The sequence below is a fragment of the Ornithodoros turicata genome, chromosome 5 (genome assembly GCF_037126465.1).
Source record: "Ornithodoros turicata isolate Travis chromosome 5, ASM3712646v1, whole genome shotgun sequence".
In the NCBI taxonomy this organism is placed as follows: Eukaryota; Metazoa; Arthropoda; class Arachnida; order Ixodida; family Argasidae; genus Ornithodoros; species Ornithodoros turicata.
In genome coordinates, this window is record NC_088205.1 from 64,777,908 (window position 1) to 64,802,988 (window position 25,081).

At 46.2% G+C, this 25,081-nt stretch overlaps 1 protein-coding gene across 2 annotated transcripts in view; it reads right to left on the reverse strand.

Annotated features, from left to right (window-relative positions):
• Positions 1 to 25,081, reverse strand: part of LOC135394585 (FRAS1-related extracellular matrix protein 2-like) — a 263,630-nt gene that overhangs the window by 71,036 nt on the left and 167,513 nt on the right. Inside the window, exon 1 of one of the 2 annotated variants that reach the window (XM_064625400.1) lies at positions 19,714 to 24,703. The exons of the other annotated variant lie outside the window; for it this stretch is intronic. Coding sequence (XP_064481470.1) covers positions 19,714 to 24,643 — 4,930 coding nt within the window. The 5' untranslated portion in view covers positions 24,644 to 24,703. Of the gene's footprint in view, positions 1 to 19,713; positions 24,704 to 25,081 lie in introns of those variants that run through there. 2 annotated transcript variants of the gene reach the window in all.

Sequence of the window (25,081 nt, forward strand, 5' to 3'; positions counted from 1 at the left end):
GTCACACCCTCATACGGTCGATCGCGAAATAGAGCTGGAATTGATCTCTAGCAGTGGTGGTACAGGTGCCCCGCTGGGTTGCCACGCATATCTACAGGAACACTTCTTTTATCCGTTTCGTACTCACTGAACCCGGGCACGTTTTGAACTGGTTAAAATTACAAACGTGACAAGCATAAAGCTAGCCTCAAGTTGAGGATGCAGTATGTAGAAATAAACTAAAATAAATAAATAAATAATCCGGACAATAACCATCTAGGCCTCGCGCTTTTGTGAAGATAGTGAGCAGCACTAAGAGCAAATGTATTACACCAAACAACACAGTTGTGCGACCCTGCAATACGTGATGTTTAGCATCCCTGTTATTGTGACGTTACGTTTCCGGTTAAGAAAGAGTGAAGAAACACGGAAAGGAAACTTCGTGCGTGACATCTGCGAATAAAAGTATTTGAGATCGAAACAAAAACGTACTATCCAACTGTAGGAAAACAACGTGCAGGGTATAGTTAAAAGTAACTTTTCTCTTTCTTTGCAGAGGTTCTTCACACACTGATAAAACAGAGCTTCACCACAAAACACTGCTCGGAGCCGACTGTTATTGAGATAGACATCACTCGGTCTCCTGATGTGTTGGAAATGGGATGGACCTGCCTATGCTGGACACTTTGCATTTTGCATAATGTGTTCAAAATAGGCGGATCCCTCCCATTCTCCCACACATTACGAGAGAGGACAATATCAGCATTCTGAATGACAGTTGAGCCCGAGCGGTGTTATGTGGTGAAATTCCGTTTTAATAGTGCACAGTGTGATGGGGAGGAGTGACAGCGTTTCGCCTGACATGGAAGATCTGTGTTACCTAGGTGAGAAAATTTTGCTCAAGATGAAAATCCTCTCACGGGCCTATACTCTGCACTACGCACACAAGGAAGGTAAGTTCAAGTCGCAATTTCGATCAGCACGTGCCATCGGAGAAAGTACCTTGGCTTCGTCAGCCCGACTTTCTTGCCAGACTTAATTGCGTTGGTAAAAACAGATTGAATTTACTTGAAACCCACGTTGTAGCGCCACAGAGACGAGTACGGGAACACGGAAACGCTCCGGCACAATTGCATCTGCATTTAGTGGTTACGACCGAAAAAAAAAATGCTACAGTGTGTTTAAATTTATGCTATATATGCTGTTCTTGTACTTAAGCTACATCCAACATCCACAGTGCCACCATGGTGCAACTTGGTTACGGTACATCAACTTTCTTTTTACTGTCGCAAAAATGTACGGAAGTTTTAATTGAGAGTGTTACCAGACCATTGGTAACGTGGTGGTGGTGCTGGTGAAAGGTCTCGCCGTTGTCGGCCTCACAGACGTGGGCAACGTCACGACTGCCGTCCTGGGGGAATGTGCGTCCTGGGCCGACTTCTAAGGGGACTGTGCCGACATATGTCTAAAAGTGTCAGAGGAAAACCCAGGAAAAACTCCAGACAACACAGCCGGCACCGGAATTCGAACCCGGGTACCTCCCAGTCTCGAAGTGACATGGCCAGCACGCTAACCACTGAGCCACGCGAGGTGGTCCGTTGGTAACGTCACAGTGAAGTTAGCACGTGTACCGGAACCAATGGAAGCGCGCGTGATTCAGAATGTTATTTGTTGGATGGGCGCGGTAAATGCGGTAGGCCTCGTCGACCAGCGCTCTGAGTGGTTAGCGTGCTGGCCATGTCACGTCGAGACTGGGAGGTACCCGGGTTCGAATCCCGGTGCCGGCTGTGCTGTCTGGGGTTCTTCCTGGGTTTTCCTCAGACGGCTGCCAGACATATGTAGGCACAGTTCCCTTAGAAGTCGGCCCAGGACGCACATTCCCCCCAGTGCGTTAGCCCACCCCTGTGAGGTCGGCAACGGCGAGCTCTTGCACCTGCACCACCACCACTCTCTAATGACCCCCTGTCCCACACTCCTTCCCGCAATCAAACCATCAAAGTAATAGCTAGAGTCTTCCTCTCTCTTTCTTTTTTTTTCCCGTTACCAAGAGTTGGATGACCTCTTCAAATTCCTCAAGCAGCCTGGACATGTAGTTAGCAAGATGCTTCGTTTATCATTAACGTTCAAGCCGAAATGAAGAACAGAAAAAGATATAAGCGAGTGTACAGTTATTTAAGGGAACCATATGTTCCGTTCATCTGAGGATTCCGAGAACAATTTACCGCCCCCAACCGGAACAAGCTCATCACGTGAGCTCCCCATGGCCACTTTTCGGGAACACCATGCACCATCGGTTCAATGTGTTCTGCTGTCACCGGGTGTGATTTACAAAGCCGCTCTACATGCCGCCCGCGGCTTGGTGTCTTAGTAGTCGAAGGATTGTGCCCTTTGTGGCTCCTCAAATGCCGACAAAGGCGTTGCTGCTTGCGAGCATTTCCGGCTAAGCCGTTCAAGTAAATTGCGAAGCACGTGCCAGTGCAGAATGTATAGTTATGAGTGAAGCTGGGAAACAAAGCCGGTCCGGTCCTGATGTGTGACAACAGGGTGAAGAAGTGCGGGAACAAATTATGAGCCAAGTTTGTTGGTCTATTCGTGAAAATGGCGACATTCGGGTTTGGGGAGACACACAAGAGGACAGAAAACGAACGAAGTCATCCTTAGCCTGTCTTGTCCACTTCGTTCTTTCACTATCTTCTTGTGGTCTGCCTCTATCAGAAAAAGGCGGTCGACAAGACACGTGCTTAGAATACTAACTTGCAATAGTAAATTGTAACATCCATGCTAACGCCTTGCTTCTTATCCTTAGAGCAGCCCAAGCAGCTCAACGTCTTGGCCCAGTTCTGGCTGGACATTTGCAATACTGGCCCAACGTAGGACCAGTGCAGGACCAATATTAGACCAGCATTGCCAATACCCAGCCAATATTGACCCAATTCAATTCAATTTATTGACACCCAGAAATCCCTGTAGAGGGCGTTATGAGGTATAACGGGCGTAAGAAACAAAAGTATACACAGTAGCCAACTAAGAACAACATAAACAAGATGCAAAAACACAAGATATAAGATGATGGTTGATATTGCGGGTTACTTTTGAATGAGTCATGTAGTCATAGCGACTATGCAATCGCGGAAGCTGGAACGGTCGATAATAGTAGCGACATTGGGTGGAAGGTTATTCCATTCAATGACCCAATATGTTGTGCTGCTTGGGAAGTTGATGGAGTTCTTCCGCTGACTGTGTGAGTGGCTTTCCTTAGTTATTTCATCAGTTGTTCCAGGGGGCGAACGTGGGTAAAGTTTTCTCTTACCGAAGCGAACCGGAGGACATATGCTAAAACTATATGCTATTTCCGACTCTCTACATTACAGCATAGCACAGCACATCACGATGATATAGGGTGCCTTGGTAAGTTGAAACCACTTTTGAAGAAAACGGTACACGCTACTGTCAAATCCAAGCTCAGCAGTGTGACGTCAGGGACTCTAAGAGAATACAACGATCGGTTTATCGTGTTTGAAAGCGCGAAACGTGAATATATTCCGATTTACTACCATGTACTATACGCATATGCGTACAACCTAGGTGTTGTAACATTCATAACCATTTTGAAACGAAATACGGTAATACAGGGCTTAGCGAACTATTGGATATGGAAATGAAGTGAAGAAAAGTTTAATGAAAGAGCAATTCGATCCAGAAAAGTGAATAAGAAAGCTTGAGTTGAGTTGAGTTGATGAGAATAAGAAAGCTGTTTCACGATAACTCAACACTTTCATAGATTTCACAAAACCTTCTACTTCTACTAATCTAATACTATACTAAACATTCTACTAATACTAATAAAAAAAACTAGTAACACTAAACACACTAATACTAAAAACATTTCTACGAAACATTCTACTAAGCCTAATGCAGTTTTTGCAGAACGCACGCTTTTGCACATGCGGCTTTACAGTGACAGGAACGCAATAGAGTTAAAAAGTGCAAGACAGAGCTTGAGAACACGTAAAAGACGAACACACATTCAATACCTTCCCTTTTTTATATATATTCAAACTCAAACTCAAACGAACACACACGAGGTCTCAAAGGTTTCACTATGTCTTCGAGATTCCTTTAGCAACGTTGTGCTCTAGATCTTTCTTGCCTATCCTTTAAACAACGAGAGCTCTCTCTCTCTCTCTGTCTCGCCTTTTGCTCCTTCAGGCTTTCTACCTGTTACTATTGATACCGGTCTCCCGTTTCCACCTCACAGGCCCTCAAACGTGACAGCGAACATGCCGACCGCCTCCATCACGCTGAGGAGACGAGACTCATGCAACCATTAATCACCTATCGGTGCCAAACTGCATGTGCGAGCCACACGCGCACCACTTGAAGCACGACAAGAAGAACTGGCTCCCGTCAAGTTCAACAACCGCTATCGGAGCGCCTACGATAAATGAGTTAGCATCCTTGGACTGTCTCTTCCGCTTCTTTTCTGGGTGACACTCATTGGAGCGGCCAGTCCCGTAAGTAGTTCACGAAAAATGAGGGCTCTACCGCGTCGAGCGAGCGTCGAGGGGTTGAGAACCTATCTGTCCAGGACCCAAGTTGACGTGCTGTCGTGCAGAAGCCTGCGGTGTTTCAGGGCTCGTTCGCTGAAGTGCTTTTTGTGCTATAGTTAGTAACGTGCTTATGTGGACGGACGAATATGTGAAATGTCGGTGAATACCTCGCGAAAGAGCCGCGGTTTGGTTTTGTACAGGTTTAGTTCTTTGTACCTTGCATTTGGTTTCACTGGTTAAGCTCTGTAGTGGGATGGTGTGTACACTGTTGTTAATGGAAGTTAGTGACATTTTGAGGTACTGGAGCGAAGAACGATATCCACGGAGGTAGAACAGAGATAAGTAGACAAGAAGAATTTACATTTCGCCCAGTCTTTTTAATATTTTACTTCAGAGAGTAGGTACTTAATGCTGGTGTACATCCTGCCGTCCAGCAGACACGTATAGATTAATTTACTCCACAATTTAATTTTTGATAATTTAATGTAATAATTTAATACTCCACTACAGGACACCTTACAACATGACTTACAGTGAGCGTCATTCCTCAACAAAGTCCCCTCTTGCAGCCTCTCATTTTTCAACGCCTTCTTTTTCTCCAACACCCGCCATTTGCAACGACAATAACCCACCAGCATATTCCCAGTGTATATTCGAGAGAGCGCGAACACCGCGCAAAGAATCGCGATGACAACTTACACGAATAACGCACCCGCAGCATCACAACAGAAAAATGCGCGACATGCTGGCACCACCTTATATGACACGATTTACGAGGTCGGGCAAGACAAGAAGAAATTCAATCGTAAGGGGATGGGGGGAGGATCCCTCATTTTACGACCCCTCGAATCTCTCCTACACACACACACACACACTTCAAAGTTCACGGAACTCCCCCATGGCAGCAGTCATAGCACCAAATCGAAATTCTCCGCTAAAGAGGGCAAATCATAGAAGGCCGCATCACTTCGGCGGTCTGTTCGGTTTCTTAGTTTTTGCAGCACGAAGTCGAGAGCACCGGTGGCATTTGGCCGGCAAATCCGTCCTTAACGAGCCTGAAGATCCTTTTAGCGGTTGTCATGTCGGGGGCGTGCGTGAGTTATAAGCCTGAGCGGCGGAAACCGCATGCGGACGTGTGTGTGTGGCTCTGGTGGGCTGGTCCTTAATTGAGCGCTACTGCGCCTCTCTGGAAACGGAGAAGAATTCTGGTTTGCCTGGAATGAGTAGATTTATAGCTGTCTTTGATGATGGCAGCGATTATTTTCCCTTCTCAGGTCGCCCAAGGGAATGAGTGAGAGGAAAATACATAGTTATGTGCTGCGAGAAAGACGAAGACGTCTTGACAACGCGTGGGCCGTATCGGTTAATAGGGTTTATTCACTGACGTCACTCCACTAGGGGGCAGCAGCTTCGAAAAAGCGAGGCCGGCGCCATCTGGTGTACAGGTCTGTCACGGCTTGGTTTCGGTTTTCGTTCGCTGCTATAAAAGACTATTACCGTTCAAAACATGGAAATCGTTGGGATATCGTACAAATAATATTTACATAGCACAAGAATATAGAAACTCTCAATGAGTGGTGAATACTATATGAAGGTGAACGTCTGGAGGGCCAGGACTTAAAAACCCACATCATGGCGGCAAAATCAGCTATAGGAACTGTGGCGCTTCATTGCGAGTGACGTCATATGAATAACAGACTCGGTTGGAAGGGAACCACGTGGTGCTGGTGTATTCTGTCTCGATTTATTTTACGGATTGAATTCGTGGTTGTCGTCAAAGAGGTAACCGCAACTTCGCTTCCTGAATGAGTGCTGTCTACGAGACTGGTCTCCATCAAAGGTTACCTCCAGAAGGGTGGTTGTAGGTAGAACGTTTGATCACACACGTTTATTAAACCACATCGTACTGGGAATCTGTGCATCAGTGGTTTTACTGTCAGTGTCTAACGGCATATGAAGCGATTCTTGTAAGTTACGTCAACGTATGCCTTTCCTGTGCCAGGACTTTCCCGCAGGGATCAGTGAAAAAGAAGCTTCTTTTCACGAGTCATCGCCGTCCAATGCCCTGCGACAGCCGTTACAACACAGGACTTCAGGTCACTCAATACCAACCACGCGTTACCATCCCCCAATCCCGAGCCACCACAACAAACAGGTATGCGGCTGCCGACATTTTAAAGAAATCAGTTGGGCACATTTGCCAACCAAATTGACAACCCCGAGAAGCTGAACGTGCTGTGTTTACATGAAGGCTCAGGAATAAATTCCCGTCTACTCGCCCCGACAGAACCAACGCAGATATTCTACCAGACAGAAGTCTATAGAGCTTTACTTCACAACTAAGCGTCCCCTACCTGTGTGAGCGTCCCCCCTCGTTTTATACCTTTCAGTCCCTCGCGGGCTGACCTCGCGGTAGCCAACAAAAGGACGTGGTCAACATAAAGGGCAGCCCAATAATTCCATGCGCGTGAATAGTTCGCAACCTGTCTTTTGTGACGGTTTAAGATCGTCAGGCTTGATAGGCACTAAGGAACTCGACGATATAGGTAGGGTGGCATATGCGTGTGCGCGGCGATAAGAATGTTCCTGTGGAATATCACGTGAAGGGAACGGGGATTTTTTAAAGAAACCTTCTGTTGGTCAGTGATCCGGGTGAGCGGACTAAGATGGCCCAGTGAATGTACTTGCGTAAGGGAATTGGTGTAGAATGTTGCGGAACGTCTCCTCGACTGTTGGAAGTACAAAAGCCGTTAAAGGGGAGTAGAGTGCAATATGTCATTACCTTGACATTAACACAAAAGGAAAGGGACTGCATCGTTCGTGATTTATGAATGAAGAAGCTTTCCCTCTCCATCTCAAGAAGCGCGACAATGCGCAGAGGCCTCGGACCAGTGATGGGTAAAGTACCTCAAAAATTGTACTTGAAGTGAAGTACCAAGTACCTAGCACCTGCTGTACTTTAAGTACACTACAAGGTACCACAGTAATGTAAAGTACAAAGTGCTTTGCAAAGTACTTTAAAGCATCAAGTACATTACAAATTTAGATCGTATCGCTGGACGTTTCAACACTTGGTGGTAATAAAATGTGAGGTAATTATGTTTCGACTGTTATCTTTAGAAAACTTTCAGTAAGCATTTTTGCAAAGTGCTGCATAGAAAACATAGATAGTTTACAGCTGACTAATTAAGATGAACCGAAAGAATGGATTTTGTGACCAAGTTTTGTGTTTGTATTGCCAATTGGGTACTTGAGTACTTGAAAGGAAAGTACCGAAGTACAGTACAAAGTACACAGCTTGAAATGTACTTTAAGTACAAGTACTGAGAACGAAAACAGTATTACCCTACCGGAAATATAGCAGGTAACGGTAACAGAAAGAGAAACGGACATCGCACACTCAGAATAGCTGAAACAGAAACGGAAACGAAAATAATTTACGCTAATAATTCATTTACTGCAGGATCCGAATTATTACAACCCTTTATTGCATCATGAAAGAAAGCTGAATGAAGCGAACCAGAAGTAACCCAGGAACTAAAACTAAAATGAACTATCAAACTGGAGCGTATAAGTAAATAGTGTATAGTAAACAGAAGCACCATAGTTCCCATACGCTAATAGTGACTTGCAATTTGCATGCGTGAATAACATTAGTGAAAACTGTTCATATATTAGCTTTTCGAAGAAACCGCGTGCTATATTCTTGAATAAACGATGTCTGTTGTGTGCAGTACTCAAAATAATTTCGTAGCTTGCCAAAAAAGGGAGAAGGGAAACGACAAACAGGGGGGGGGGGGGGGGTACGGAAAACCGAAACCGAAACGTAACGGACACGAAAACAACAATGGTGGTAACGGAAACTGAAACAGAAATGCAGGCGAGCTGCTGGATGACCTGCATAATGAAGAAACAACAACAATTATATTTTGACGATGAAGTGGGGCGCTTTTTTCACTCGAGGAATTTGAACGCTACCCCATAGCTAGGGGGTCTAATATGAGTGATGACGATGATGATTGGAGTGACGATGACGATCCTGATCGTGATGGTGGGAATGTCCGAGGGCGCTGTCGGGGTCACAATGAGTCCTTAGCCTTGAAGAACGCCTTAGCTATGGGGTTGGTTTCCTCATCATCACACACACAAATGTGGGCTGACTCACCATATTCGTGTAAATATGCTGCCAATTATTACATTATTCCTCATCATAGCTGTCCAGTGACTGACGTTTCGAACAGCGTGAGAAACAACTGCTCCGTTTGTGTCCTTTTGTTCCGTGTTCGGTCCTTATATCGGTGGCTTCTCATGCATACAAACTGGTGTGAGAAATTAATGCTGCAACCAAAATAAACTTCTTTGGCCGTGGAACGCTTTGTCTACCATAGCGTTTTGAACGGGTGGCCCTTAGACTCACAAGTTGTGCACGTTAACAACACCGGTTATTCTCACCAGACAGCACCGAGGCGTACGGTGGAAGAAATGAAGCATGCAGGTTTGAAAAGTATGCTGCGTGTGCGCTTCCGAATCTATGCCAAGGGGCACGTCAACGAGGGGCGTAACTGTTGCTCTTCAGGGGTTTGTTTGTTTGTGTGTGTGTGTGGGGGGGGGGGGGGGCTGAGACGGGTTGTTGCAGGGTGTTGCGTTCCGCGAAGTACCGAATATATTTTGTGAAATCGAGAAGCATTTTTAATTACTTTGATCACCGTGTCGCGTCATCTTTTCGAGGCTTCCGATAGTTGGGTTGCCACTACAAGAACATCAACATACGCAAATACACTTTTTATTGCTTCACCGAAAGACGCGTCCCACACAACACTGGGCATTGCATTGTTCCAATACAGGAACTTCCACTGCACGTATTGACACTGGGTACGCTTTCATCTGAAGACAGTTGTATGGTCCACGGCTTCTCGGCCTCGAAAGGCATGCACGTATAAATAAACTCGCGTTCAATAACGAACAAAGGCAGTTTTTTCATTCCGAGAACCACGCACGAAAAATGTAGCGGAGTGTTTACGGCTGCCGGCACGTTCTTTGGTCCAGTCTTCGCTTCCATAAACCATACAAGCCGGACAGGGTTCTTGAGGAGCAATGGGAGCTGATACAACCGACGATAACGGAACTTCGGCACCATGTGGGGGCACCGCAGGCCTAAGGGTACTTTCCATGGCAGGTATGGCAGGTAAGGAGCGATATTAATGTCTGCTCGTCGGTGGCGTGCTGTTGAAAAAACACGTGTCTCCGGTCGTGTGTTTGTCTTCTTCCTCTCGTTTTGCGTGTGTTCGTTTCCGTCAGAGTCGTCTGTTGTCTTAATAATCTGCGGCTGCTTTCAAGATACTGTTTCAGAAGCAGGCTGCGGGTGGGAGTTTTGTAGAAAGATGGCTTCTTTTTGTGGGAACGCGCCAGAAAGATTCGGAAGATTAACGGTCCTGGTATCGCTGGCTGCCGGAGTAGACAACTGCAACAGTTGGAGAATACAACTTTTTGTTTTTGCTTTCCTATGCGCATATATCTCTTTGCTTTAGAGGATTCCGTTCGAGGGTGTCTACCGCGACAACATTGTTCATGTCGAGAGAAAATCCATAGTTTCGTAGGTGAGAATTGCAAGAAACGTGTAGAAGCATGCTCGTGCGTTTGTAATCCAGAACAATGTAGTGCAACATTGAGTACAATTCACTTTGTGTCTTTCTTTCTTGGGGGGGGGGGGGGGATCACTATAACTGGCGTTGGCTATAGTTGCATGCGTCAGAGGGTAGGTCAATTTCTCCGGTTTTCAGTATTGTTAGAAACGACTTCTATATCATTTATCATTCAACAACAACAACAAACGCATGTGGCGACGATGGGTTGCGCAATTAACCAAATAAATGGAAGAAGTCTAAGGTATCGAACTGAATATGTCGTCTACCAATAAGCTGAAATGCCGTATTTTTCGATGAATAACGGGCGCGTTTTTCATGTACATGGTAAAAAGCGTTTCAAAGACAGAGCGCGCTTTACTCACGGGGGCGTGTTATACATCGGTGTCTTTCTCTTTTTCTCGGAGGAACCGGCCCTAAAAGGTATCGTGCATCACAAGCTGCTTGACATTGACAAGCTGCTTGACATTGGTGTGAATCGTTCATTTAAGCGCTTAAGCGCCACGAAAAAATTGGCAAAACTGGATGCTAGAAGACGAGCACAGGTATACATGAAGAAAGGACAGAGGGTTTGGCATTTTTATGCATTTTTGGAGGCCCGCGAGACCATAAGTATATATGAGTGAATAATTAATGAGCCACGGACTGCAAGAACAGAGGAACAAACAGTTTCATAAATTGAAAATACATCTATACACATACTTAAGATGCCAAAACAGATTTAATAACGTACTCGAATAAACAGCTTTCAAATAATTAAGAGATTGCTTATCTTAGTTTCCCTGTCTGTGTTGTCCGCAGTTTACTTACTTTCCGTATCAGTGTTTGCGTATGTATAAAGGCGATATTGCGAAAAATTTTCACCGCTTCAGCGGACCATATCCGGCATTATTTTCAACACCAACACCAGCACAATCATTCTAGCAGCTATTCAGCTTTATACATAGTTACTTCAACGGAACCATGCATTAGGATTATTTGGTACAAAAATATATTCTTAGTGTGCCACTCCGTCCAAAGCAGCGCTATGAGTATAAGAAATTAATTTGAAGCAGGAAAGCGGGTGTCAGCTGTAGAGCTGCGCTCTCAAAACCTTCATTAATGCCAGAGCTTTTCGAGTCGATGCCTTGCACTGTCTACTTTGTGAACTCGTGAACGGGGACGCTAACTTAGTGCCACACGTCTCATGGTAGGGGTGCTAGAGTTAGTCTTCAACTCCGAGTCTCCAGAATTTCCATCAGTTGAAGTTATGCCCTATACTACGCTTCATGACAAAAATGATGCACGTACATTCAACTTAAGGAAAAAGAAAATGCGGGAATAAACCAGGATAAACATTTGCATCCAAAATGACACTTTTTTCCTCCCGCTCGCCTCTCTGGTTGTTCTCATTTTCCCTTTCCGCAGATATTACACGACGGCGGCATTGCTCTTTTAAAGCAAATGTACAGCATTAGGAAAGATAAAAGCTTCCCTGCGTTCTTTTATCCTGCATAGCTCAATGAGAGATACTAGCATTTGAAAAACCAGTTTAGACGTTTTATGCTCCCGACCGTGATACTCCAAACGGTGCTGAGCACAGCTCGGGATTTAAAGTACCTTATTTTCTTGCACGACCGCAAAAGCAGTATGCGTTTTCTTCACCGGCAATGTGCACGGTGCCTTTACAAGTGTCTCTCCTGTTGATATGGATTGGCCGCAGTTACGGTATTCTTTTCTGTTTCTTTTTCTTGCTCTTTACGCACAGGTCGTGGAAGAGAGAAGGACCTCAGCACGATAACTCAACCAGGTGGAAAGCAAGAAACGTTTAAACACGCTTGTAATGGAACCGAAAAGATGTGGGGCGATGAAACTTGAATTAGTAATAGTGATGTCACGAACCTGTCGAGGTTCAAAGTCGTAAAAGTTCGCGAAATTCCAACTTTCATTCGGGAAATTTGAAAAATAGTCGTAGAGGTTCGATTGCACTACGATTGCGCGTCTATCCCTTTCCCGAATTCAGAAGCATTGGCATTGAAGGTGACGAGAAAGAAAAGAACTTGTCGCGTCTCACATGTCTGTTTTTACACTCATGACAAATAAACAGGTGACCCCCTTCAAAATGACACTCCAATAACACGAGAAAAATCAGCATGTAATGAAAGTTCATTACATGCTGATTTTTCTGGAGGGTGATATGAGAAAACTCCACAAAATAGTTCTTCTTTCGCCGATTTTTCGCCGTACGTACAAATGCAATAAATTAAGTCTTTGTGAATAATTGTGAGAAACATGTCCAACATACAGCTATTGCTTGGCCATTGCCACTGACATATCTTACAGCAACAACATTCACTTCACCGGCACTGACCGGCGCCTTTGCGTTTCGAGCGACCAGCTTTCGAGCCACTGCGTATAGGAAACCGAAAATTCGAACCCGCATGTGGCGGTTCAGAGGACAAAATTAATGAGTATCCTTCAAGCGTATACGTTCGTCAACCCGTGTGGAAGTTTTGAAATGAAAAGTTGTTTTTTTCTAACTTTTATCTTTCAGCTCATGTATGGTGGATCCAGAGAGCTTTTTGGAAGCTCCATCTGGACCAAGGCCGGGCAACCGAGCGTGAAGCGTTCACAGCATCCATCAGCTCGTTGTCATCTTGTCATCCGATACCTCCATCTGGTCACGACAGCGAGGCGAGTCACGTCGTAACACGCATGCGCAGATGTTTTGTCGGTTGGATGCCTGTTGCTCGGATCAGTGATCAACGTGTATCAACGAAATTCCGACGGGAAATCATTGCCTGTTTTCTGGTCGGTCCTATCACTGTCACTCGATACTAAAGAAAAACGATGTATTTGAGGAAGGAGATATCCTGTACGTGGCTGAAAGCGAAGCACGTGAGGTGCAGTTTTTGCAATTCCCACGCGTTGCGTTTCGAACCTCCAGGGATCGAAATCTACTTTCTATTTGAACCCGACAGTAGAGTGTTCAGTAACAGCGTTCGCGGTAATAGGGAACCGAAAAACACAAGTGATGTAATGCGTGTAGCGGCCTCTGTCAACGCACGGCTTTCAGAATTGGGTTTTCTTAACGCAGAGCGGAGCGCTTGCGTCAGTCGCTCGGAGCGCCACTACGGTCAACAACCGAAACTTACAAATGAGAAAGAAATCAAGAAACCACGAAACTTTCTAAGCGCCCTTTTGCGAGCGTATTGTGCTGCTGGTAGAAAAACTAAATGGTATCGTGAAACAAAACCATGTTTTTTTTTGTTGTTGCTGTCAAATGTGTTCGGCCGTTTGCAGACGACACGCTCACGCGGATTCCCGACGGGCGCGAGAACGATACAAGCCAGTTTTCGAGCCACACGTTACTTCCGAGAAATAGCACGCGCGTCCAACACCCAATGCACTGTTTTGGGTTCTGCGCATGCGCATTGGCGAAGAAGCAACTTCTTTCGCGTCCTAGAGCGTATAGGTATGTTATTCTAGAAATCTCAATCTTGGTATGTCGAAACTGAGTCAAGCACGGTCAACACAAGCGATAACAATATACTCGTACAAACATTGAAACTACTGTGTTTATTATCGTGTAAGCTTTCATGCAGTGGAACGCATTTCATCAGGTTCCAATGCTGTGCAGTTGATACCTGCACATGGTACCTGATGAAATGCAGTCCACTGCATGAAAGCTTGTACGATAATAAACACAGTATCATTCTAGAAGACTATAAGATTGAATTGTTACAATATCCCGTTTCCCATTTTGCCGTTGTACCTCATCACTGAGCAGTAGTAACCGCTAATTAACTTCGACATCTATAGACAGGGCAAGGTGCGGCGGCTTTCGTGAACATCAACATACACTGCCAGTGGAAACCAAATACATGTTTATAATATCAATCAATGCACTTGTGGTAACAAGCAGTCAAAGACGGGATTACAATTACGTCTAGATGTAGGCACGCCCCCACCACATGTAGTTAGGCAACACGCCAAGCTTCCAGTCGGAAAGAAAGCGTGCAACTGAGAAATGTTAATAAGCGCGAATTGCATCAGCTCCGCTCTGTCTACGACTGAAGGAAAACAAGATGGTGTACGTCAGCATCAAGATTGGAGGGAGGATGCGTCCAATGGAAGAGGAGAACGGTAATGAAAATAGGTCACTATGTGGGGTAGCACAAGCAGCATCGTACACGATGTATGTGGGGAAGGACTTCAAGGTTACGAGCGAGCGATTGGATGAAGGTGGACACCTTTATGTAAGGTTATGCCTTGAAGACCCTTTGACCCGAGAATTTTGATCGAGGCATTGAGCTTCTCTTCCTGGTAACTCATATATATATGGTACAGCTTGGGACAAAAGTTTACGGAACACCGGGGTGTCGCATTTCTCCATTGAAGCGACACCCTAGCAGCAAATAGGGGTGGACACGCATACTCAGAGATGGACAGAATAGCCGGTCACCCGCTTCTTATGCGATCTCCTCAAGATAACCAGCAGAGACCCGCTGCAATGAAGACATACGCCAGATGCCGTGTTCCGTAAACTTTTGTCCCAAGCTGTACCAATAGAGATTCGGTTGTTGGGGCAAAGGAATGACACACCACAATCACCATAGTCACGGCTGCAGATTATTACAGCGACAGTTGGATAGGGCCAACCAGCGTGTAGGTCCGTCTGTGACTTCATAGAGCCACGTGACCTGCTACGTGGTACTGTCCAGGTGCCCCCAACGTGATAGCCACATAGTCAATTTGCGGTGCGGATGAAATAGCGAAGCACCACAATATAGAACTAACGAAGTCAGACGACGTCGTGTCTCATCTGTGACCTTGTATAACATGTACGCTCAGGTGACAATCCGTAGAAGGTAAGGACGGTGATTGGTCGGCTGAACACATCGGCCATATCGGCCATGCAACGTAATAACAGGACCGTTACGATTCAGTAGCTGTGCCCTCCGCCTTAGTTATCACTCTTGCACCGAATAAGTACTTACAAAGTAACGCCGCGAGGTAACTGTGACCATGAGCAGTCTACAGACGTGGACATTGAGACAGGGATTTAGTGTTCCAGGAAATGGGTCTTTTGCCGACATCTGTCTAAAAAATCTGCAGGGAAAGCGTACGTACACGGAGTTAAACTCTTTGACACCTTTCAGCATATGAAATATTTTTTTTGTGTGTGTGTAAATACACACCCTTTTCTTTCCCGCAGGCATTTCTGAAAGGTGTAATAATAGTGTTAAAAATGTGTTTGCAAAGCACTCGTCTGAATGATTGTTTTATCTGGAGTACACCAACTGAAATGGTGTCTGTTGTAGAATATGCCCTCTTTGTAGAATGCACAAGTTAGAAGGGTATTTTGCAAAACACCCTTCTACTTCTATGCTGTGCGAAACTTGGTGTATGGCAGGGCAAGACATCGTGAATGTTGTAAAATAATTTACGGTGCGGTCAGTGATGGGATTAGAACACAACAGCTCACAGCCTTCAACACGGTCGTGGAGATACCATAAACAAATTCTGTATTTACTTTGCTACACTAAAGGTTCCCCAGAGATGTTATACTTATTGTTTCTGCTTTCTGTTCCTTCTCTGTCTGACTCTGCTTGATGTTGAAAGTTCATTTCTTGCATTTGGGAACTCAGTCACGAGACACGACAAAGGTATGCAAAAGAGAGATTACTGTGAGGCAGTCGTCGTGAGACTCCTTTTTTTTTCAGGTGACGCTGATTCGTCTTGTGAGCATGCTGAGTGTTTTTACTAGGACGCTCACCGAGATATTAATAATAAAGAAGTATTGAGGCGTGCAGGTAATGATAGTGCAAGTGTATGGGCGATGGAGTTCACACAGCTGCTTCGGAGAATAAACATTCCAGAGGAGGATAAAAATAGATCTGTCTGGTTTGTTCATATTAGGATTACCGGGAATATGCGAGATGGCTGAACCCAGTGTGGCAGACATTATGGTTTGCGAAGAGTTTCTGCAAAACTCACGCGCGTTCTATGAAAGAACCATAAAGTAGACTACCGAAAATACAAGTACGAATTACAAATATATATATAAATTATTATATAATTATATTACGATAAATATATATATATATATATTTTTTTTTTCATCACTTTGTGCATGACAAGTTCAGGATTAAAGCTTCGGAGAATATATTTCCTTTGGACGACTAGCGTAGAGAGGTGTGGGGTTCGATTCCCGCCACACCATCGTTTTTCGAGAATTATTAATTCAGACGATTCTCTATACGAAGTGACTGCCGTTTGCACCTGTCTCTTATGTTCTGTTATAGACGGCAACTGCTTGCCGGCACATGCTGTCAGTGCAGACAGTATAGGTTTGTTCAGGCACCGAAGTCTCTGTAAAGTGTCTCTATTGTTGTAGGTGCATTGTCGTGTATAAGTGTGAATTGGTCCACCCCTGCCTTGGCCCCCAGTAGGGAGTGGGCGGTATGTCTGCATAAAAAATGAACAACAACAAGGAAATCGTGACTATGACATGGGATGATTCACCGCTGGAGAGCAAACAAACGAACGAATGAAATTTTAATGCTGCAATAAAACGTCAACTAAAAAAACGAAAAAAAAAAAAAACAACAACCACACTACGCAATGTCGTACGCATCGGAAGTTCTCATGCCACACAAAAGAAGAAACTGCTGGAGAATAACGTTCTCATACCAAGCAACAGCTTTACCCCCGGCAAAGACGTCAGCTCTCCAACGAACGTGACCACCAGGAGCAAAATCGTCTTGTGGAACTCGAGAAAGAAAAAAAGTAAACTTCTGCATCATATATTTGTAATGGCATGATCCATAATGAGGACGTCATAATAACCTACAGGCTCGAATCTCATCCCAAAATAAACTTGTCGGCGCTCCATCTAAATCTAAGGAAGTCATCTCGTCTGCTTTCCCGTCGTCTGCTTCGTGATGGCATTTGAACGCAGACGATGCCGATCAATCAACAGGTTGCCATGGATTGGATGCACCAATAATATTCGGAACCCGGTGTTTTGTTCCGTCGTGAAGACCCTGTTGAGGGTACACCGCTAAGTAAGACATGCTCGGTTCGAACAAGACGTCAGCTTCGCGCCCCGTCTGTTTATACTGTGGACCTGTAAACAACTTTCGTATTTCTGCGAGCAGACCAGAAGGTGGAACTGAGACCGGCTGCCGAATCTAATACAGCAACATGATCTGCCCCAAACGAAGAGTGCGATTGGCTGCAGTGGTTACCCAAACCACGGCCTGGAATAACTTGCCAGTGAACATTAGAAGTGTCACTATTTAGTTCCATCTTCCAAGTTCCATCTATTTAAAAAATAACACTCGAAAATACTTCCTCTGCAACTAGTTATATCCGTAAACTAGCCCATGTTTATTAAGCAATTAATGTATGTATCGTAATCAATGTATGTAAATAATGTGTGTGATGTAATTTTTTCACAGTGTCCAATTTTTTCCAGTGTCACAGTGCCTATTTAGTATGCAACCTGTGGTATCGAATACCTTTGTCCTACCTTTGTGCTGCCGCGTTTTTCCTTTTTATTTTTCAAGGACTGTATAACACCGTCCGCCCTAACAGCCCTATATCTGATTCTGTATCCTACTAAATCGTCTACCAGATAAATAAAGAAAGAAAGAACGAAAGGAAGAAACCTTGCTCCATCAGAACTACAACATGTCGCGACCCCCCCCCCCCCCCCCCGCACGCACACACAAGTTGTGCTCGATTTCAGCGCATGAATAGTAATTCACAAAACCGACGCTGAAATTGAATTTTCCAGTTGATATCGTCACGGGTAATAAAAGACGGGCTAGAAACCGTCGCAGACACAGAAATAAACGCATGGCAGCAAGGATGAGTGTTCCTGTTCACTAAAGTGAGCTTGCTTTGTAGTGACCTTGCGGTTCGGTACCACGAGCTTTTTTTGGGACGAAGAATAGTGGGCAGAGCAGGGTACGTGGACATCTCTTTTTTATAGTTTCTGGGCCGATTCGTGAACCCCCGCTGAATCTGTCACAGAGCAGCCTCGGGATCGCGACCGACCCACAGTTTGGGAATCACTGGGCTAGGGAACTGACTGTTTTCGGAACCGTCATCGTGAAACTTCCGATCTACTAAGACTCGATGACGTAAGCCATGTTGACCTGCACGACCACAAATGAATATCGCGGTTTTCGCAAAAACTCAGCTGGACTAAATGAAACCAATAATAAATTTACAGACGACACCGCTGGATAGACAGACATCGTGCAACTTCCCTGATCTTCACGCTCTCATAAATATGATAAATCATTGGAAATCAAAAACCATTGCAGTATTGTACTCATAAATCTCATAGTATAATATGCTGAAACCGTGATGGGAATAAGACAGAGGCGAACTGCACTCCAGAGAGGCAGCGATACAAAATAATAAGAAAGAAGGGCGAAAAAAAAAAAAGATAAGCATTATTGGCACGTATCAGCAAGCGCGACGAAAGGGTGAAAAAAGCAAATAATTCCGTACGGACGAGATTACATTGGAGAAAACAAGAAGGAGACAGAAAAGCAAATAAAATCCCATCTAACCCTCCTTTTGAGTCGTCCGAATCTAAGTCACGTTTTACGTATAAATGTTAACGAGGCACGGCATGCTGGTGAGACCAATTCATCTATCAGGATTTTCATCGATCTTTCGCCGGTTCTCAGTAAAAAGCGTCCCGAGTCCATTCTTCCATTTACTGAAGTCTGCTACGCATAGCAATAGTAAACTCTGCGAAGTCTCATACAGAAATCAAGTATTCCAGTCAACGACAGGGCACATAAATTGTTTGCACACGCGAAAGCAGCTGCACATACGGCATAGAAGGGAAGAGTCCCACATTGAAAAGTCATGACACAACTTTGTGGCAATGTCTTGGACATTAGCGCAACCACTATAATCGCAGGTTTATGACACTCGACTTGGTTACCTGAGAGGGAGAGAGAGAGAGAGAGAGCGAAAAAAAAAAAGAACTGTAAGATGGGGAAAACTTGGTATTGGGTAAACAAAAAGATGAACGACGCGGACGCAGATCAAATCAGAAATTAAATTTTCTAAACGGAAAGCACACAAAATCGTGAGTTTAGAGCATCGTACGCTATCGCCATTGCGTACGTAAGGGATAGCGTTGATGGTTCTGCACGCGCCCATAATAGAAAGAGAGCTTCGCGCAGTGCACAGAACCACCAACACTATCCCTTACGTACGCAAAGGCGATACGACGTACTAAAACTCTATGTGCAGACGTCCGGTGGGGAAACTGCGTACGAGAAAACCGTGTACGCGCCAAAGAATTCTGCAAAGGGATAAGCGAATGGATAGCCAAATGCAAAACAGGTCGGACTAACGGGAGTGGAAGAGGGCGCTTCAAAGACGGATGAGTGGCTGAATCGCTTCGCTTCGGCAGAAGTTTAAAGCAATGACTGCTTTTGTAGTGCAGGCTCTTCCCATCACAGAACTTATACACCAGCTTCCCTGCGTCTATGCTCTTTTGTCAAAGAAAGAAAATGGCAACTCACCTTGCGTGAACTCCACAACACTTCTGTTGCCCACTGCTCTGTTGACCAATATCCCGTGGGTGGGAAAGACAGTAACCACATACTTGAGCTTCGCATCCACCGTGTCCGCATCACACGCACGAAGCACGTCCTTACTGAACCTAAATCCAAGCCGCCGAGAATTGTCCAAATAACCCAACGCAAAAGCACCTTTGTTGACCGCTAGTTGAGGTGCACTGTTGTCAACTGGAAGCACTTCTATCGAAAACTGCTGAGCTGCTTTGGTTGCCTTTTGCACATCAGGATGTACAAAGAAATCTTTGTGAGTACCGTCTGTCACGACGAAGCTAAAGTTATCTTTCGATGTCTCGCTCCCATCGTGAACGTACGAGATTCTATTATCACTCAAGTCCGCCATGGTGAAGAAGGAAACCTCGCGTGAACGCCTGTACAAAACCTTCCCATGAATCGCATTTTGCGTGATAGTGAATTTGATGTTGGATTCCGGTGTGTCAATATCATCTGCTTTCAGTTCAAATGGAGTGATCAATCTCTCGCTCCCTTCTCTAACCCTCAGTCGGTTGATGAACAGGACAGGCTTTTTGTTGTCGACGTCTTTGATTGAGATACGGAACATTCTAAAGACAGAGTTGCGACCGTCGTTGACTTCAAACTCGAAGCTGTCCAGCTTACTTTCGTCCTTGCTGGTGTGCACGTAGCATATTTTGCTTCCGGCAAGATCCATTTGAGTAAACGACCTCAACACCGCGCCTGGATGATCCGTGCTCTCTAAGTGTCCCTTGGATGGTGATCGTGTGATGATGAACCTTAGTCTTTCGTCATCGCTGTTCAAATCACTGGTGCTGAGAATATCTGTAGTCAGTGTGACTCTCCCACCTTCCTGGAGCTCCACTCCCCTGCTGACCACCTCGGGGTAGATCGTGTCCAAGCTTTCCACCGTGATCCAGAACCTCCGGTCGATCAGAGCGTTATTACCGTCTGTGACGTCGAACTTGATCAAATCTCGCATACCAGGTATACCTGTCTGCGTGTACGTCACCAGGCCCATGTCGATATCTCGTTGAGTAAAGTTCATTCCTCGCGTTAGGTTTCGTTGTGGCTTGTAAGTGGAGGAGTTTAACAGCAACAAGAATCCCTGACGGGGCGCTTGCCTCACAACGTAGGTCAACATGCTGTCTTCAGAATCGAGATCCTCAGCACGTAGTAAGCGGTTTGTAATGGTTTTTGTCTCGCTGATATCTACCTCAAGCCCATCGTTTACAGCCAATCGCGGCGTTTCGTCGTCGACAGGAATAATCGTTATCATAACTCGGCCGTTAGTATGCTGCCATCCGTCAGACACTCTTATCTCGAAATAATCCCCTTCGGTTTCACTGTCGTCGTGTCTGTAGATCACGGACGATGGAGGGGTGATATCAGCTACGCTAAACCTATCAACTGGCGCCATTCCAGAGCCGGCGTGAGCGGACAAGACGCTACCTCGCATCGGTGGCTTCGTTATCTCGAATATCAGTTTGTCTTCAGGAACATCAAGGTCTCTCACTTGTATATTAGTCAAGTCAATAGTCGTATCGCCGCCTTCGAGCACAATCAATTCACTAGAGACGATCTCCGGTTGTTCATCGTTAGTTGGGTGGATCCTGATGGAGAATTTGGAGTTTGGACTCGAGTTGATTCCGTCAGAGCAGATAAAACTGAAGTTATCTCCCAACGGCTCAAATCCTCTGTGGATACTCTGAACGTAGTTCACCCAACCGGAGTTGATTTCCGAGATAGTGAAAGATGACACTGGAACGCCGGCTCGGATGCTTTCGGAGCCTGGAGAGGGAGACGCGTTTTCTACGTAACCGTGCGTTGGCTGCACGTCAATATTGCACAGGATGGTTTCGTCATTTGAGTCGACATCCGTAGCCGAAAGGTATGTCCTAGTGATGGTTGCCTTCCCGCCTTCGAGAACAGGAAGCGGTTGACCGACGGACACGCGAGGTGGTGCAGAGTCAACCGGTTCAATCTCGACGTGCACGAGGACATCTTCAACGTTGCGGGATCCCGTCTTCCGGACCACACTCAAGTGAAAGTCATCGGTGGCACCTCGTTCTCCCGTTTCGCTTCCACTGTGTACGTAAAATACCCTCCGTTTGTACATGTCTTCGCGTGTGAAGCGACTGATCTTCACACCGCCGTTCTCCACCCTGCCTTGTTTCGGGGATTGCGTGATAATGAATTCGAATCCATCCTTTTCTATTTCCCTGTGTAAAGCCCTAAAGAGGTGAGGAGTGATCTCCACTTTCCTGCTTTCGGGAACTGTCAAGTGCACGGTGGACATTCCTTGCTGCGGAAGGTATTCTGGGGTGTCGTCGACTAAAGGCTTTATCTGCACTCGCAGTGTAATGGGGACGCGATGGATTCCGTCGCAGACTTCCAGTTCAATTCTGTCCTGTCTCCTGTTTCCTCCTGCGGTGTTGACGTACTTTACTGATCCATTATGAATATCATCTCGCGTAAAGACGTCGTCTTCTTCCAGCGATCTCGTTCGGACTTCGAGCCTTCCGTAAGCAGGAGGTTTGGAGACGCGAAAACTGAGCGCCGCAGTTGGGGTGTCAACATCGGTTGCGTCCAAGACGTCTGATCTAATATCTACGTGTCCGTTCTCTTCAACTGTTACGCCACGATTCAGAATCTTCGGCGGCTTGTTGTCGACGGGATGCAGAAAAACCGAAAAGATCTGACCTTGAAGCACGTTGTCACCGGCATCGTATACTTCAAACTGAAACTGGATTACCCTTGGCACGATACCGAGTTCAATCGAGGGAGGCTTAAAAGCGATCTTCTTGTGATTCACTTCCGCCTGCGTAAATTCCGTCACTTCCGCATTCGGTTCGTCCACTCTGACAACCATACCGGGATTCATGGGATTGTTTTCGTCAATGTCGTACGGCACCTTCGTAATTCGATAACGAAGGTCTTTATCCTTCGTATCTAAGTCTCTGTAGCGAAGCTCCTGTTTGGTGATCTCCGTCAGCTGGAACTCTTCAACGTCAAGATGAAGGGTAGCATCTGGTGCTTTCTCCGGTGGAACGTTATCCACCGGAGCGACCTTCACCACGAATTCATTAATGCCGGACTCATTCGGAGGAGTGTTATCGTCAGAGAGACGGAAATAAATAGTATCGATAACGGTCTCGGAAACGTGTTCTCCGTCATGACGATAAAACACGTTTCCTTCTTGCACGTCCTTCTGTGTCCATCTCGTCACTTCGCGTTCGTAAAGCTCGTCTTGGAGTGTCCAGCGGAACGAGTCGGGTGGCTTCTCCGGCTGCTTGAGCAGCAAGGTTCCATGCTCCGGAAAAGGCGGCAACAACTCATACACGATGCGAGCATCGTCGCTGTCAACATCAGTCGCGCTCAAAGACCTTGAAGTGATTTGTAAGTCCTCCCCCTTTCGCACGGAGAGTCCCGTGTTTACGTTCAAAAGTGGAGGCTCGTCGTCTTCCGGGTAGATTGTTACCGGGTACAGGAACTCGGACCAAAGCTTGCCATCGCTTATTCTAAAGACTATATTGTCTGTGCTTGTACTGCTGCTGTCGTGCCTGTACGCAACGAGTCCATCATCTAAATCCAGTACCGTAAATGACTCCGACTCAAAGCCATCTAGAAGAAGGTGACCATATCGCAAGCCGTCAACGATTTCGAACATGACATCATTCCTGTTGTCTTCGTCGGATATTTCTAAAGTATTTCCGAGCTTTTTAGTCTGTCCTTCCAGTAAAAATAGGCCTTGATTCCGCGTCACTCTCGGGGCCATCATATTCATCGGTTTAACAACGATCATCAGGGCGAACGGATCCGACTTTGCTCCTTCTTCATCCGCGACTTCCATCTCGACCCGAAATACTCTCTTTTCATTCGAACTCGTGCTTGGCGGAACGTAAGCAATCTTCAACGCCTGCGTGTCTTTCTGGTAAAACGAAGTGATTGGAACACTCCTGTCATCCGTCGTCACAAAATAACCTTCCTCGGGACCTAAAATCGTTCGAAGTCTGAACAGTAGAGTGCTAGGGTCACTATCCGAGTCTTCCGCGGACAACACGGCCGGCGTCACTGCCGTCACGATAAACTGATTTACATCGAGGAGCAGCAACGACGAGAAAGTCGGCTGAGGGGGCGAGTTCGTTTTTCCCTCCGGGATATCCACGGGCAACTGGAAACGTTCACGTTTGACAACGCGGCCAACGTCGTCGCTCACTTCTACTAACATTGGTACAAAATCCTTGTTCACGCTCTGTGGTCCAGCCGTGTGCAAGTAACGAACGTCACGGTTAAGAAACGCGTTGCACGGCGTCAGCTGCACCGGAACTTCCCCTACGAGCCTCCCTCGTTTCGGCCAGTCATGCACTTCAGTCGTCACTCTCACGCGGCAGTGTCCACCACGAGCGTCAAACCGAAGCACGTTCTCGTCGATCGCGTGACTCTCCCCACCAATTTTTTTAACAACCAGCGTTTGCATCTCCGTCACCACTTCGAGCGGCTCCTGCGTCGTGCTCACCAACAACAAGATGGGAACAATCAGCGTCTCGTCTTTCGCATCGTACCGCACTAACAGTCTCACCCTGTCCTGCAACGGAGCTGTCCTGGACCCGAGGTGTGTGTAAGTCACTGCATCGGCCGCGAACTCGCACGGGAACGAAGATGGCTCAAGATATCCTGGACGATGCCCATCCACATCACTCTCAACCACTTGCACAGTGCAGTGATCTCCTTTGGCAACACGTATCCTCAGGTTGTCCACAGGGCTCACAAACACAGACCGTCCACCCGGCACACTAACGGGGGAGTTCTTGGTGACTATGTCCTTCTCTGTGAGGGACCACACAGATCCGCAGAGGCTTGCTACGGCGAGCAGCCTGATGAGCCGCGCGTAGCGAGCCATAGACCTGAGGTTCAGGAAGGAGAAGCAGGAGGAGCGGGTGCACCGACGGAGGCAAGTTGCATGTTTAGGTGGTAGCTGCGGAAGGGCAGGCAGCCGCTGCGGAGCTGCGAGAGGGGGAACGGTAGAAGCTTCCCCCTCTTTCATTCCTTCTCTCCCGCGTCATTCACTTGCCGGCTGGGGGAAGCCCTCGACCAAGCGATCGTGCACCGGTTCAATTTGTATGAACATGAGTGGTCTCGTAGGACGGACGCTATGGTTGCAAGGCTGAAGGCATTTGAAAATGCGCGACGTTGAATTCGCTAATACATCAAGGGTGAAATACTGCGCTCCACGGCATGGAGGGCAGGGTTCGCGAAGAAGCGCCCACTATGCCTGTCTCGGAAATTATAAAGCTGTCCTGATATCATGTTGAAAGAAGCCTGATTGACGTAAAATCAG